General features: G+C 39.7%; 1 protein-coding gene across 4 annotated transcripts in view; it reads left to right on the plus strand.

The window, feature by feature from the left end:
- Nucleotides 1-15,522, plus strand: part of RPS6KC1 (ribosomal protein S6 kinase C1) — a 208,102-nt gene that overhangs the window by 159,287 nt on the left and 33,293 nt on the right. For all 4 annotated transcript variants that reach the window (XM_040263157.1, XM_040263158.1, XM_040263160.1 and 1 more), the window contains 2 exons: nucleotides 11,702-13,279; nucleotides 13,551-13,640. In XM_040263157.1, the coding sequence (XP_040119091.1) occupies nucleotides 11,702-13,279; nucleotides 13,551-13,640 (1,668 nt within the window). The remainder of the gene's footprint in view (nucleotides 1-11,701; nucleotides 13,280-13,550; nucleotides 13,641-15,522) is intronic.

Here is a 15,522-nt window from a genome sequence, read left to right on the forward strand (position 1 = left end):
TTAACATTTTAATTCATTCAATTAGAAATATTTTGGGCATGCTCTGGGCTCTTAGTTTTGACATGAGTGCATGCACGCTAAGTCGGTTCAGTTGTGTCTGACTCTTTTGTGACCTTATGGACCCACCAGGCTCTTCTGTCCGTGGTATTTCTCCAGGCAAGGACACTGGGGTGGGTTGTCATGCCCTGGGATCTTCCCAACCCAGAGATTGAACCCACGTTTCTTATGCCTTCTGTGTTGGCAGGCAGGTTCTTTACCACTAACTAGCGCTACCTGGGAAGCCCCAGTCGTAACATGTGCTGTGCTCACTCACTCAGCTGTGTCCAGCGTTTTGCAGCCTTATGGACTTCAGGGTGCCAGGCTCCTCTGTCCATGGGATTCTCCAGGCAAGAATACTGGAGTGGCTTGTCATGCATGCCCTGCTCCAGGGGATCTTCCCAACCCAGGGATTGAACCCAGGTCTGCATTTCAGGCAGTTTCTTTACCATCTGAGCCACCAGAGAAACCTCAGTTCTAACATGGTAATGAGCAAAAAGAAGAATATGCCCTCATGGAGTTAATAGTATAGAGGCAGAGCAGACAATAAGCAAATATATTGGTAAATATATGAGGGAATGCCAGAAGGGTGAGTTGAGGGTTTCTATTTTACAGAGTGTTTGATCTTATTAAGAAAGGAACATTTGGCAAATGACCTGAGGGAAGTGAGAGCGGGAGCAGATGTGGACGTGGGAGGGAAGAGTATCTTGGCAAAGAGAACAAGCACATAGGCCTGGAGGCGAGAGTGTATTTGCTGTACAAGAAACAGCAAGGTCAGCGGTGGCTGGAGCAGAATGGGAAGAGTGATAGGAAATGGTCTCGTAGAAGTGGGGACACACGTGGAAGATCTGGTATGGCCTCCTAAGACACTTTAAGAACATAGTTTTATTCTGGATGGATAGGAAGTTGCTGGGGGATATTGAGCAGAGAAATGACAAGGTAGGGATCACTCTGGTTGCTTGGTGAAACACAGAGTCTAGGAGGAAAAATAGAATTTAGGAGGGAGACCATTTTGGAGGTTGTTGAAGTAATCCAGGAGAAGTCAACCCTGGTATGAACATAGAGGTGGAGGTGGTGAGAAGTGGTTATTAGATTGTGAATGTGTTTTGAAGACAGAACTGTCATGGTTCTGCCTTGTATGACTCCACGGTTTGGGGCTCAAATAACCGAAAGAATGGTTTCCATTTACTAAGATAAAGAAAGCTCTGGGAAGAGTAGATTTAGGGAGAAAAACTGGAGATTCAGTGTTGGACATTTGAGTTTGAAAGTGAACGTGTTTGTCTGACTCTTGGCAACCCCTTGGACTGTAGCCCACCAGGCTCCTCTGTCCGTGGAATTCTCCTGGCAAGAATAGTGGAGTGGGTTGCCATTCCCTTCTCTGGAGATCTTCCCAATGCAGGGATCGAACCCAGATCTCCCACATTGCAGGCAGATTCTTTACCATTTGAGCTACCTGGGAAGCCCCTTTTGAGTTTGAGATGCTTATTAAATTAAATTTATAAGTGGTGTTGAGTAGGGAGTTGGAAATGCCAGACAGGATTTTAGGAGAGAGGGTTAAAACAGGTATTGTTCCTATGAATGGATCTCTTACTTTAATTCAGTTTGAAAAAAAAAAAAGGTAGGAGAAACAAATATATTCAGTCAAGGCTATGTGTGTCATTAAAAACTTTAGGTTCCTAAGATTAGGGATTATGATTCATTGTGTATACAGATACCCACACTTACAGGAATGCTTGGTACATAGAAGGTGCTCAGTGTATAACTGTTCAATACTGAGTAAGAAAAGATGAATGATTAGGTTATAAGAAAGTGATTGGAAAAGCATCTGAGCATGAACATATCAGTTAGGTGGGGGATAGGAAAGAGTTTCTCCTCAAGATACCTGGGAACCCAAGGGATGAAATGATTCTTATTAGCTAGTTTCTAAAAAATATTATAAACAAATATAGAAAGAAATTCACACTAGATGGAAATCTATAAAATAGAAATGAAAATTCTTCCTTATTCGCTTTGATGCCCAAGAAACAGGGGGAGTATTTTCAGACTTTGTATATAAACATACACTACTCCCTCTTCCTGCCTTTTTGAAAACCAGCTTGAACATGTGGAAGTTGTTGGTTCACGTACTGTTGAGCATTACTTTGCTAGTATGTGAGATGAGTGCAATTGTGCATTCTTTGAGCATTCTTTGGCATTGCCTTTCTTTGGGACTGGAATGAAAACTGACCTTTTCCAGTCCTGTGGCCACTGCTGAGTTTTTCAAATTTGCTGGCATATTGAGTGCAGCCCTTTCACAGCATCATCTTTCAGGATTTGAAACAGCTCAACTGGAATTCCATCACATCCACTAGCTTTGTTCGTAGTGATGCTTCCTAAGGCCCACTTGACTTCACATTCCAGGATGTCTGGCTCTAGGTGAGTGATCACACCATCGTGATTATCCGGGTCGTGAAGATCTTTTTTCTATAGTTCTTTTGTGTATTCTTGCCACCCCTTCTTAATATCTTCTGCTTCTGTTAGGTCCATACCATTTCTGTCCTTTATTGAGCCCATCTTTGCATGAAATGTTCCCTTGGTATCTCTAATTTTCTTGAGATCTCTAGTCTTTCCCATTATATTGTTTTCCTCTTTCTTTGCATTGATCGCTGAAGAAGGCTTTCTTATCTCTCCTTGCTGTTGTTTGAAACTGCGTTCAAATGGGTATATCTTTCCTTTTCTCCCTTGCTTTTCGCTTCTCTTCTTTTCACAGCTATTTGTAGGGCCTCTTCAGACAGCCTTTTGCTTTTTTGCATTTCTTTCTCTTGGAGATGGTCTTGATCCCTGTCTCCAGTAAAATGTCACGAACCTCCATCCATAGTTCATCAGATGTTCAAGCTGGTTTTAGAAAAGGCAGAGGAACCAGAGATCAAATTCCCAACATCCGTTGGATCATCCAGTAAGAGAGTTCCAAAAAAACATCTATTTCTGCTTTATTGACTATGCCAAAGCCTTTGACTGTGTGAATCACAATAAACTGGAAAATTCTGAGAGAGATGGGAATACCAGACCACCTGACCTGCCTCTTGAGAAACCTATATGCAGGTCAGGAAGCAACAATTAGAACTGGACATGGAACAACAGACTGGTTCCAAATTGGGAAAGGAGTACGTCAAGGTTGTATATTGTCACCCTGCTTATTTAACTTATATGCATCATGAGAAATGCTGGGCTGGTGGAGCACAAGCTGGAATCAAGATTGCTGGGAGAAATATCAATAACCTCAGATATGCAGATGACACCACCCTTATGGCAGAAAGCAAAGAAGAGCTAAAGAGCCTCTTGATGAAAGGGAAAGAGGAGAGTGAAAAAGTTGGCTTAAAGCTCAACATTCAGAAAACTAAGATCATGGCATCTGGTCCCATCACTTCATGGCAAATAGATGGGGAAACAATGGAAACAATGATAGACTTTATTTTTGGGGGCTCCAGGGTCACTGCAGATGGTGATTGCAGCCATGAAATTAAAAGACTCTTACTCCTTGGAAGGAAAGTTATGACCAACCTAGATAGCATATTCAAAAGCAGAGACATTACTTTGCCAACAAAGGTCCATCTAGTCAGGGCTATGGTTTTTCCAGTAGTAATGTATAGATGTGAGAGTTGGACTGTGAAGAAAGCTGAGCACCAAAGAATTGATGCTTTTGAACTGTGGTGTTGGAGAAGACTCTTGAGAGTCCCTTGGACTGCAAGAAGATCCAACCAGTCCATCCTAACAGAAATCAGTCCTGTATATTCACTGGAAGGACTGGTGCTAAAGCTGAAACTCCAATACTTTGGCCACCTTATGCGAAGAACTGACTCATTTGAAAAGACCCTGATGCTGGGAGAAATTGAAGGCAGGAGGAGAAGGGGACGACAGAGGATAGATGGTTGGATGGCATCACTGACTCAATGGACATGAGTTTGAGTAAACGCCGGGAGTTGGTGATGGACAGGGAGGCCTGACGTGTTGTAGTCCATGGGGATGCAAAGAGTCAGACAGAACTGAACTGAACTGAACTCCCGCTTCATCTTTCTGATTTTTAAAAACAAATGGATTTCATATATTGTTCTATGGCTTGCTTTCCCCCCATCCTAATAGTGTACTTGGTCATCTTTCCTTATCAGTGCCCCGTATAGTTGTCTGTATTCAGAGAGGCAGTGTTGCATAGGCATTGAAAACAAGGATCTTAGAGACAGACCACATTAGCTTGAAGGTTGGTTCCTAATTTACTAGTGGTGACCTTGCACGAATTATTTAGCCTTTTTATGCCTCTGTTTCCTTATGTGTAAAATAGGCATAATAAGAATTATATAAAGTTATATAGTTAACTCTAATAATTACATAGGGTTGATGTAAGGATTAAGTAGTTGATATATGTAAAATACTTAAAATAGTGCCTAGTACCTGTTTGCAGTATTGTTGTTCTATTTATTTTTTAATAGATACAGGGCATTTATTTGGTTGTGCTGATTTACTGTAATTGATTTAAGTAGTCCTCTGTCAATTGTTGTTTAAATTGTTTCCAGTACTTGTCCCTATACATCTTTGTACATTTTTGTTTTGAGAGTTATTTAAATAGTTTATTCTAATTATTATTTATTAGAATAAATTATTTAAATAACCAGTAATTTATTAGAATTGAATGAAATAACATAAGTGTATAAATATTTATTTAAAATTGAATTAATTAATAATAAATTATTGTTTATTTATGGAACAAATTTCGTGAAGTAGAATTTCTGGGTCAAAAGATAATTTTTGATCATTTTTTCAGAAATATTTTATCATATGTATTAAAACAATTCCAATTCTGATCAGGTAAATTGAACAGATTTTCTTTGCACTCTTGTAGAAAACCAATAGATGAAAATCTTAATGAGAGACAATTTTTATTAAACTTTATGGATTGCTATTTTTGTAGCTTAAAATAGCTAATATCTACAATTTTATATGCTTCAACAGGGCTTTAAAAAGTGTAATTTATATTCTTAGAGTATTAAAAATTAAGTATTTTAGGTATTTTCTTTTTATATTTGTGATTTAGCAATAATGGGATTTTCTAGGTTAATGTCATTAGTGTTACAATAATAATGTTAATGTTTGCGTAAGCTTGTGTATTAGGCCTGATCTTAACTCTGTAGAAAGGAAAACCCATTCAGCTTCTGTGGATCAGGAACTTCATGGAATAATATGTTTTTGGTAAGTTATGTGGTTTTCATGATTTTGTAATTAAAAAAATATATGTCATAGGACCAAATTTTTGTTTCTGTAGCTCTGTATTATATTCTGTAGATCTAACTGGGGCCACGTAGAATGGAGATGAGCTGAAACAGTTTTTTTCTCTCTGGAAAGTGCAGATTTTATATTTTGTGTTAGGGTACTCATTTAGGCTAGTAACAAATTTCATAAAGAAAATGCCGACAATTACATTAAAATTCTATCTAACCATAGTTGATTAATCAAATCAGTAAACATGCTAATGTTCAGTATAGGTAAGATGCTATGAAGATGGCTCTGGTACACGTTGTAGTGGGAGTGGATTCTGGCATAGCCTTTAAAGCAGTTTATTGACACATATCAGGAGCATTAAATATATTCATACGTCCTGACCTACCACTTTCATTTCTGGTATTCTGTCCTGATGAAATAGTCAGAGGTGTTAAGTATTTGTAAGTTAAACTATGAATATACGTTATTTAAATTCTAATAGTAAAAGACTGGAAGCAAATGTTCAACAGTAGAGGAACATTTAAACACCTTATCTGTTTATCTCATGGATATGCTCTGTAGCCATTCAAGTTTGTATTCTAATGAAATTATAAAATTAGAGGTTAGTTATGAAAAGTCTGAAAAAAATATACTAATGGTTAATAGTGTTTGTGGTTGAATTATATATGCTGAATTTTTTGCTGTTCTCCTTGTCCTTTTCTGTATTTAAATTTTTTTCATAGTAAAACTATTACATGTATCTGTTTTAGAATAAGAAGAAAGTGTGACCAAAAAAAATGACATTTTTAGTGTGCATAAGCTTTTCCTTGAAAGATTTTTAAAAATTTGTAAAAATATCATTGTTTTAAAACTGTAATAAATATTTAATTCCTATTATTTTACTTACTACACAGAATCCTCTCTTTGTAGTTATGAAGACCTTGCACTCTGGTAAAGGAGCTGATGAAAGCATAAAAGTAATATTAGTAGGAAATAGGATGTTGTAAATGTAATAAGAGGGATGAAGTGATAACAGAGGATTCTGAGAAAATAGGAATTGTATCCAGTGAAGTGAAGTGAAGTCACTCAGTCGTGTTCGACTCTTTGCGACCCCGTGGACTGTAGCTTACCAGGCTCCTCTGTCCATGGGATTCTCCAGGCAAGAATACTGGAGTGGGTCACCATTTCCTTCTCCAGGGGATCTTCCCGACCCAGGGACTGAACCCAAGTCTGCTGCATTGCTGGCAGATGCTTTAACCGCTGAGCCACCAGGGAAGCCCCCTGTATCCAGTGAGGACATGTAAAAAATTGATGAAAGAAAACAAATTCTGAAAGACCTTCAAGAATGGATAGGATTTTGACAAGCAGATACTGGGGAAACTAACACGGAAGAAAATTCTAAGTGGTATAAATATCAGTTCAGTTCAGTTGCTCAGTCATGTCTGACTCTTTGCAACCCCATGAATCGCATCACGCCAGCCCTCCCTGTCCATTACCAATTCCTGGAGTTTACTCAAACTCATGTCTATTGAGTCAGTGATGCCATCCAACCATCTCATCCTTTGTCATCCCCTTCTCCTCCCCTCCTTCAATCTTTCCCAGCATCAGAGTCTTTTCAAATGAGTCAGTTCTTCGCATAAGGTGGCCAAAGTATTGGAGTTTCAGCTTCAGCATCATTCCTTCCAAAGAAATCCCAGGGCTGATCTCCTTCAGAATGGACTGGTTGGATCTGCTTGCAGTCCAAGGGACTCTCAAGAGTCTTCTCCAACACCACAGTTCAACAGCATCAATTCTTTGGCACTCAGCTTTCATTTGAGCAAAAACACAGCATGGGTTATATGTGGAGAAATTCTGTTCAGGTAAAATGCCATAGTAATTTGAGGGAGAAAACCAAATCATGGATTGATACTGCATTAGTAGGGGTTTAAATGCCCATATGGTGTTGGTACATCATTCAGTGAGGCTTCCCAGGTGGCGCAGTGGTAAAGAATCCACCTTCCAATGCAGGAGATGCAGGAGATGTGGGTTCGATCCCTGGGTCAGGAAGACCCCCTGGAGGAAGAAATGGCAACCCATTCCAGTATTCTTGCCTGGAGAATCCCATGGACAGAGGAGCCTGGCAGGCTACAGTCCATGGAGTCACAAAAAGACACGACTGAAATGACTGAGGATGTACATCATTCAGTAGGTGGGCAGCAGGGGGATTGGGGTTTTTGGAGAGATGACATGATAAGATCTGTGCTAAAGTGAAAAGCTTGCTTGGGTAGCAATGAGTATGGCAGGGCGCCACAAGAAGGACTGACAGTAGGGGTCTAGTTGTAGCTGTAACATTATTCCAGGAAACACAGAGTGATCGGAGGAATTAAAAGAAGAGGAGGACTGTGGGAAGCATGTGTAGATCTTATAGGATGTTGAAACTTGTCAGATGTAGGAAGAACAGGGAGAGAAAATAGTCCAAGATGGTCCAAAGCTTTTGTGCCTCAGTAGCTCTGAAGTCAGAAAGAGGAAGTGATCTGGGGAGCAAAAATAAAGAATTTAAGTACACTCAGTTTTAGATTTGAGCAGCTCATCCAGGGTGTGTGTGTGTGTGTGTGCGCGCGTGCGCGCATGTGTGTGTTACTCGTTCAGTTGTGTCCGACTCTTTGTGACCTCATGGACTGTGTAGCCTACCAGACTCCTCTGTTCATGGAATTCTTCAGGCAAGAATACTAGAGTGGGTTGCCATTTCCTTCTCCAGGAGATCTTCCTGACCCAGGGATCCACCCTGGGTCTTCTGCATTGCAGGTGGATTTTTCTTTTCTTTTTTTTTTTTTTTTACACTGTCTGAGCTACTAGGGAAGCCCAATTAGCCTAAAAATAAATGCAGCTTTTCTTAGAACTTTATTAGGTTCCTTGCTGATTACTGGAACGTTACAGCTATGGATCATGTCCACTTCGTGATGGTGTATCTCATGACGAATGAGTAACCATCTGAGTTAACAAGCATTGAGTGATGCCTGTCATTTCCTGTACACCATATCGGTAGTATATATAAAGATGAAAAATACTTGGTCCTGTCCTTATGGTAGTTATCATCTAAGAGGACTGTTTTTTTGGATTTCACACAAGAATCCCAGCTTCAGGGTAGGCAAGTGTCGGCAAGTGGGTGCGCGCACATTCATTCGTTGTGATGCGCAGCCTTCTCATTGCAGTGGCTTCTCTTGCTGCGGAGCACGGGCTCTGGGCCCTCAGGCTTCAGGAATTGCAGCATGGGGCTCAGTAGTTGTGACTCGTGGGCTTAGTTGCTCTGTGGCATGTGGGATCTCCCCAGACCAGGAATGAAAGCCATGTCCCTTGCATTGGCAGGTGGACTCCTGACCACGGGATCACCAGGAGAGTGCCACGGTAGGCGTTATTATCAGTGTGCCAGGGAAGGTATCTGTGATCAGAGGAATGTCATCGTTGTTGTCAAAGAAATAAAAAAGATGGAATCGATGCATGGCTTATTCTGTGTGTGAATGAGTGAATTTCAAAGCCATATATGAATCCTTAAAGTAGTTTGAATATGGGGAAATGAGACTCTTGCATATAATCTAGTGATGACAGAAGATTAGCTAAGAAAAAGCCACAGGGAAAAGTTAAAAACCACAACGCTGAATTTAAAAAGTGGGATAAGTCTGTAAACTAGATCACTGGTAGAAGATGTCTGAATATCCGAGGAATAATATTATGACAACTACCCTTCATAGCATTTACTCTGTGCTGGGCACCATGTTGGATATTTATGTTATTTACTGAGTTCCTTTAAATGAAGTGAAATGGCAAGGAGAAAGAGTTTTTGGATGCTTCCATTGACTTTTTACACATATAATTGACTGTCGATTATTTCCCCTGAGATTTAGTTACCTTTGTTACATGATGTTTAATAACGACATTTAAAAATGTACTGAAAAAATTGCCTTCTTCTTATTAGTACAGGGTTTCATTTTTAGTGCATTATTTCCTATTTTTGGAAGCAATAGTTACATCTTCACAAAGTTCAGTTCAGTTCAGTCGCTCATTCGTGTCCGACTCTTTGCAACCCCATGAATCGCACCACGCCAGGCCTCCCTGTCCATCACCATCTCCCGGAGTTCACTCAGACTCACGTCCATCGAGTCGGTGATGCCATCCAGCCATCTCATCCTCTGTCATCCCCTTCTCCTCCTGCCCCTGATCCCTCCCAGCATCGGAGTCTTTTCCAATGAGTCAACTCTTCGCATGAGGTAGTCAAAATACTGGAGTTTCAGCTTTAGCATCATTCCTTCCAAAGAAATCCCAGGGTTGATCTCCTTCAGAATGGATTGGTTGGATCTCCTTGCAGTCCAAGGGACTCTCAAGAGTCTTCTCCAACACCACAGTTCAAAAGCATCAATTCTTCGGTGCTCAGCCTTCTTCACAGTCCAACTCTCACATCCATACATGACCACTAGAAAAACCGTAGCCTTGACTAGACGGACCTTAGTTGGCAAAGTAATGTCTCTGCTTTTGAATATGCTATCTAGGTTGGTCATAACTTTTCTTCCAAGGAGTAAGTGTCTTTTAATTTCATGGCTGCAGTCACCATCTGCAGTGATTTTGGAGCCCTCCAAAAAATAAAGTCTGGCCCTGTTTCCACTGTTTCCCCATCTATTTTCCATGAAGTGATGGGACCAGATGCCATGACCTTTGTTTTCTGAATGTTGAGCTTTAAGACAACCTTTTCACTCTCCTCTTTCACTTTCATCAAGAGGCTTTTTAGTTCCTCTTCACTTTCTGCCATAAGGGTGGTGTCATCTGCATATCTGAGGTTATTGATATTTCTCCCAGCAATCTTGATTCCAGCTTGTGTTTCTTCCAGTCCAGTGTTTCTCATGATGTACTCTGTATATAAGTTAAATAAGCAGGGTGACAATATATAGCCTTGAAGCACTCCTTTTCCTATTTGGAACCAGTCTGTTGTTCTATGTCCAGTTCTAACTGTTGCTTCCTGACCTGCATACAGATTTCTCAAGAGGCAGGTTAGGTGGTCTGGTATTCCCATCTCTTTCAGAATTTTCCACAGTTTATTGTGATCCACACAGTCAAAGGCTTTGGCCTAGTCAATAAAACAGAAACAGATGTTTTTCTGGAACTCTCCTGCCTTTTCCATGATCCAGAGGATGTTGACAATTTGATCTCTGGTTCCTCTGCCTTTTCTAAAGCCAGCTTGAACATCAGGAAGTTCACAGTTCATGTATTGCTAAAGCCTAGCTTGGAGAATTTTGAGCATTACTTTACTAGCGTGTAAGATGAGTGCAATTGTGCAGTAGTTTGAGTATTCTTTGGCATTGCCTTTCTTTGGGATTGGAATGAAAACTGACCTTTTCCAGTCCTGTGGCCACTGCTGAGTTTTCCAAATTTGCTGGCATATTGAGTACAGCACTTTGACAGCATCATCTTTCAGGATTTGAAATAGCTCTACTGGAATGCCATCACCTCCACTAGCTTTGTTCATAGTGATGCTTTCTAAGGCCCACTTGACTTCACATTCCAGGGTGTCTGGCTCTAGATGAGTGATCACACCATCGTGATTATCCGGGTCGTGAAGATCTTTTTTGTACAGTTCTTCTGAGTATTCTGCCACCTCTTCTTAATATCTTCTGCTTCTGTTAGGTCCATGCCATTTCTGTCCTTTATTGAGCCCATCTTTGCATGAAATGTTCCCTTGATATCTCTAATTTTCTTGAAGAGCTCTCTAGTCTTTCCCATTCTGTTGTTTTCCTCTATTTCTTTGCATTGATCGCCGAAGAAGGCTTTCTTTTCTCTTCTTGCTATTCTTTGGAACTCTGCATTCAGATGCTTATATCTTTCCTTTTCTCCTTTGCTTTTCACTTCTCTTCTTTTCATAGCTATTTGTATGTTCCCATAATTACTGTTTTTAAGATTTATGGATCAGACTTATTCTTTCTTTTTGTAATACTGTTTTCTTGTCAGGAGAGCTTCAGTGGCCATACTTGAAAAAATTATTAACAAAGCAGAACATAGATATTTCTAGAGTTAATTATTTGTAAGTAGAATTTTAGCTGTGAAATTTCGTATTTAGTTTTTGTTATAACCAGTTCTTCAAAGGAAGAAATAGGTTGATATTTATAAAATAATTGATATTAGGCGATATGCTTGAAACTGTACTCACCAGTAATAAAATATTTTATTTATTTTCTTTTTTCATTGCAGAAATTCTGTTTAAACTCTTTGTTGCCATGAATCCCAAATCCAAGCACGACTGTTCTTCAAGAAGGCATTTTTATTAAAATGCTTCTTATAGCGTACTTGATATTAATGGGTATCATTGACTTGCTTTTGATTATTAGAATACTTTTTTGTTTTTCTAATGGCTTCAATATATAACCATTAATTTGGGGTTCTTAATTTTTTTCTTGGTTGTATTTGTTCACAGGTGGCAAACTTTGGTCATATATCAGTAAGTTTCTCAACAGAAGTCCTGAAGAAAGCTTTGACATCAAAGAAGTGAAAAAGTCTTCAGTTGCTAAAGTTCATCTGCAACAGCCAGCTTGTAGTCCCCAGGACAGCACCAGCTTTGAATCCAGAGGAAGTGATGGTGGAGCCATGCTCCAAGTCCTGCCTTTGAAGACTAGTCTTACTCCAAGCTCTCAGGATGATAGCAACCAAGATGATGGTGGGCAAGAGAGCCCTCCAAAATGGCCAGACTCTGGCTCAAGTTCCGAAGAAGAGTGTACTACTAGTTATTTAACATTATGCAATGAGTACGGGCAAGAGAAGATTGAACCAGGGTCTTTGAGTGAGGAACCTTTCATGAAGACTGAAAGGAATGATGTTGATACCAAAGCTATAGAAAACTTCCCAGGACAGCTTGCTACTGACAGCGACAGCCCCAGCAGACAGCTGAAGTTCTTCCCTGGAGATGATGGCCTTGAAGCAGCTAGTTCTCCAAGAAGATCAGATTCCCTCAGTAGATCTAAAAACATCCCCATGGAATTCTTTAGGATAGATAGTAAGGACAGCACTAGTGAACTCCTAGGACTTGATTTTGGAGAAAAACTGTATAGTCTAAAGTCAGAACCTTTGAAACCGTTCTTCACTCTGTCAGACGGAGAAAGCACTCCCAGGAGTGTTCGTGCTAGTGAAAGCAAGGTAGAGTGTATAGCTCAGGACACTATTAGCAGGGGCTCAGATGACTCAGTCCCCGTTATTTCTTTTAAAGATGCTGCTTTTGATGATGTCAGTGGTGCTGATGAAGGAAGGCCTGATCTTCTTGTAAATCTACCTGGTGAACTGGAGCCAATGAAAGATGGCGTGGCAATGGGACCTACCAAGTTCACACAGACTAATATAGGCATAATAGAAAGTAAACTGTTGGAAACCCCTGATGTTTTATGCCTCAGGCTTAGTACTGAACAGTGCCAAGCCCAGGAAGAAAAAGGCACAGAGGAACTGAGTGATCCCTGTGGGCCTGAAGCCCACAGTATAACAGAGAAACACTACATACAGGAGGATCTTGGGATGTTATTTTTACCAGCTGTTGATCATAGTCATACAGGAGACATGTCTTTGTTACACAGTTCAGAGTCTAAGTTCCAAGGACTTAGCGTGGTTGAGTCACCAGAAACTGCAAACAACACAGAAGAAAGCTTATTCCACATTTCTGACCCACCCTCAGGTGCTAATGAATATAACGTAAATACAGACACTTTCAAAACTGAAGAAGTCTTGCTGTTTACAGATCAAACTGATGATTTGGCTAAAGAGGAACCCGCTATATTTCAGAGAGACTTGGAGCCTAAGCAAGAGAGTGGGCTAGCACAAGGAGACAAGGAAATACATCAGATTTTTGAGGACCTTGATAAAAAATTAGCACTAAACTCCAGGTTTTACATCCCAGAGGGCTACATTCAAAGATGGGCAGCTGAAATGGTGGTAGCCCTTGATGCTTTACATAGAGAGGGGATTGTGTGCCGCGATTTGAACCCAAACAACATCTTATTGAATGATAGAGGTCAGGAACTTTTGCAAATGCATTTCTTTTTATTCGCTGTTGCTTCCAATTAACTGAGTAGGCGTTTTATCTTGTAATTAGTATCTTCATTTCCTGTCTAGAGCTTCATTATCAGTGCAGCAAATTCACCCCCAGTAATAGCTTCTAGTACTTAATGATGCCATTATTCTTAATGATACTGTTTTTAGCTACAAAAGGAGTAATTACAGTTCACTTCTGCAGAAAATGGAAGAGAAAAATGTTTTGATTTCTCCTGTCGTTTTGTTTTTAGGACACATTCAGCTAACGTATTTTAGCAGGTGGAGTGAGGTTGAAGATTCCTGTGACAGCGATGCCATAGAGAGAATGTACTGTGCCCCAGGTTAGAGCCATCTCCTAAATGTCTCACTTGCAAAAGTAGTTCAGCAGCTCTCATTTCTTTATCAAAGTTATATTTTCACTAGCCATTGACAAAATATTGGATCTGGTTATCTCTTTAACCCTTTAAAAAAGATTATTTGGGGGATAAAATCATTATATGGTCCATAGCGTATGTGTATATGTATATTTGTTAGTGTATGCTGTTAAATGGGTTTATACTTCTCTTAGAACTGGCAATGAATTTGTAGAAATGTCTTAACTTCTTGGTGTTTAAAAAGACCTTTAAGTATCCTGAATCTCTTTGAAAAGAAAATTATTTATTTGACTGTATTGGGTCTTAGTTGCTGCGGGCAGGCTTAGTTTTTCCCATGGCCAATGGAATCTTAGTTCCCCTACCAGGGATTGAACCTCTGTCCCCTGCATTGCAAGCCAGATTATTGACCACTGGACCACCAGGGAAGTCCTCCTGAACCTCTTAAAATGGATCATTTTTATGATGTGAGAGGTAGATGACTAAAACAATAAAATTCCTAAGGCTATAAATGGATACAATTTGAAATAAAAAAAAATACAATGTTGTGACTTCAGTGATGAGCATTTTAGACAGATTTTAAAGAATTCTTTCCATATTTGAGAAATTTTAGGCAGCATATTCTTCTTGTTTTGAAATAACCAAATATCTGACCCAACCTGTTGGGTATAATATTTTAGGTACCAATGTATATAAATATGTATGTTAATATAATGAATTTCAAGGTTTTATTGTTGTTCAGTAGCTAAGCTGTGTCTGACTCTTTGCGACCCCATGGACTGCAGTATGTCAGGCCTCTCTGTCCTTCACTATCTCCTGGAGCTTGCTCAGATTCAAGGATTTACTGTATTATCTTTGTATTACCTACTGTATTATCTTTGTGATATTTACTGTATTATCTTTGTTTTCTAAAATTAGAGATTTATTAGAGACTCTCTGGTTGTTAGGTCCTTTGCTGATAATTACAGGTCTCTTAAGCATATGAATTGGGTTTGAGTTTCTTTCTCTGTCATCAGTACAGATAGGGCTGTGTTTGAATCCAAAGTTTGTTCACCTTTTGCCTAGTATGGGCTTGCCTCATAGTTCAGTTGGTAGAGAATCTGCCTGAAGTGCAGGAGACTCTGGTTTGATTCCTGGGTTGGGAAGATCTGCTGGAGAGGGGATAGGCTACCCATTCCAATATTCTTGGGTTTCTTTTGTGGCTCAGCTGGTAAAGAATCCGCCTGCAGTGAGGGAGACCTGGGTTCGATTCCTGGGTTGGGAAGATCCCCTGGAGAAGGGAAAGGCTCCCCACTCCAGTTTTCTGGCCTGGAGAATTCCAAGGACTGTATAGTCCATGGGGTTGCAAAGAGTCAAACACAACTGAGCGACTTTCACTTTCACTTTCAGCCCCTTTGGATGGCCAAAGTTGCTTTACTCGTCACCACTCTGGATTGTATTGACATGATCAGCTTGGTTGTTGATTAATACAGTATTTAATGCTTACTAGCAAACCAGCGTTTTGTTTATGCTAACATTGTTTCCCTGCTTAATGGGAAATAATTATAATTAGGATTGAAAGAGCTATATGGTTTTTAGTTATAATTTTCATTGTTAAGAATTATTTCTTTATTGGGGAATAGAAAAGTTTTTCAATATGCCAAGCAGATATCCTCAGACTATTTCCTGAAAACAATGATTTAGATTTTCTTCTTACTGTTATACTCTTTTCTTTTTTCTTTCGTCCCCCAAATTAGGATTGTTTGATTTTGTTTCTTCCCAGGGGCAATAGAGCATAGAGCATGCCTACATTTTTTTGTTTCTCACAAATAGATAATATTAGGCTGGCTTTTGATCTTATTAGTATGATTTA

Source organism: Oryx dammah, unplaced genomic scaffold (assembly GCF_014754425.2).
Source record: "Oryx dammah isolate SB20612 unplaced genomic scaffold, SCBI_Odam_1.1 HiC_scaffold_21, whole genome shotgun sequence".
Classification (NCBI taxonomy): domain Eukaryota; kingdom Metazoa; phylum Chordata; class Mammalia; order Artiodactyla; family Bovidae; genus Oryx; species Oryx dammah.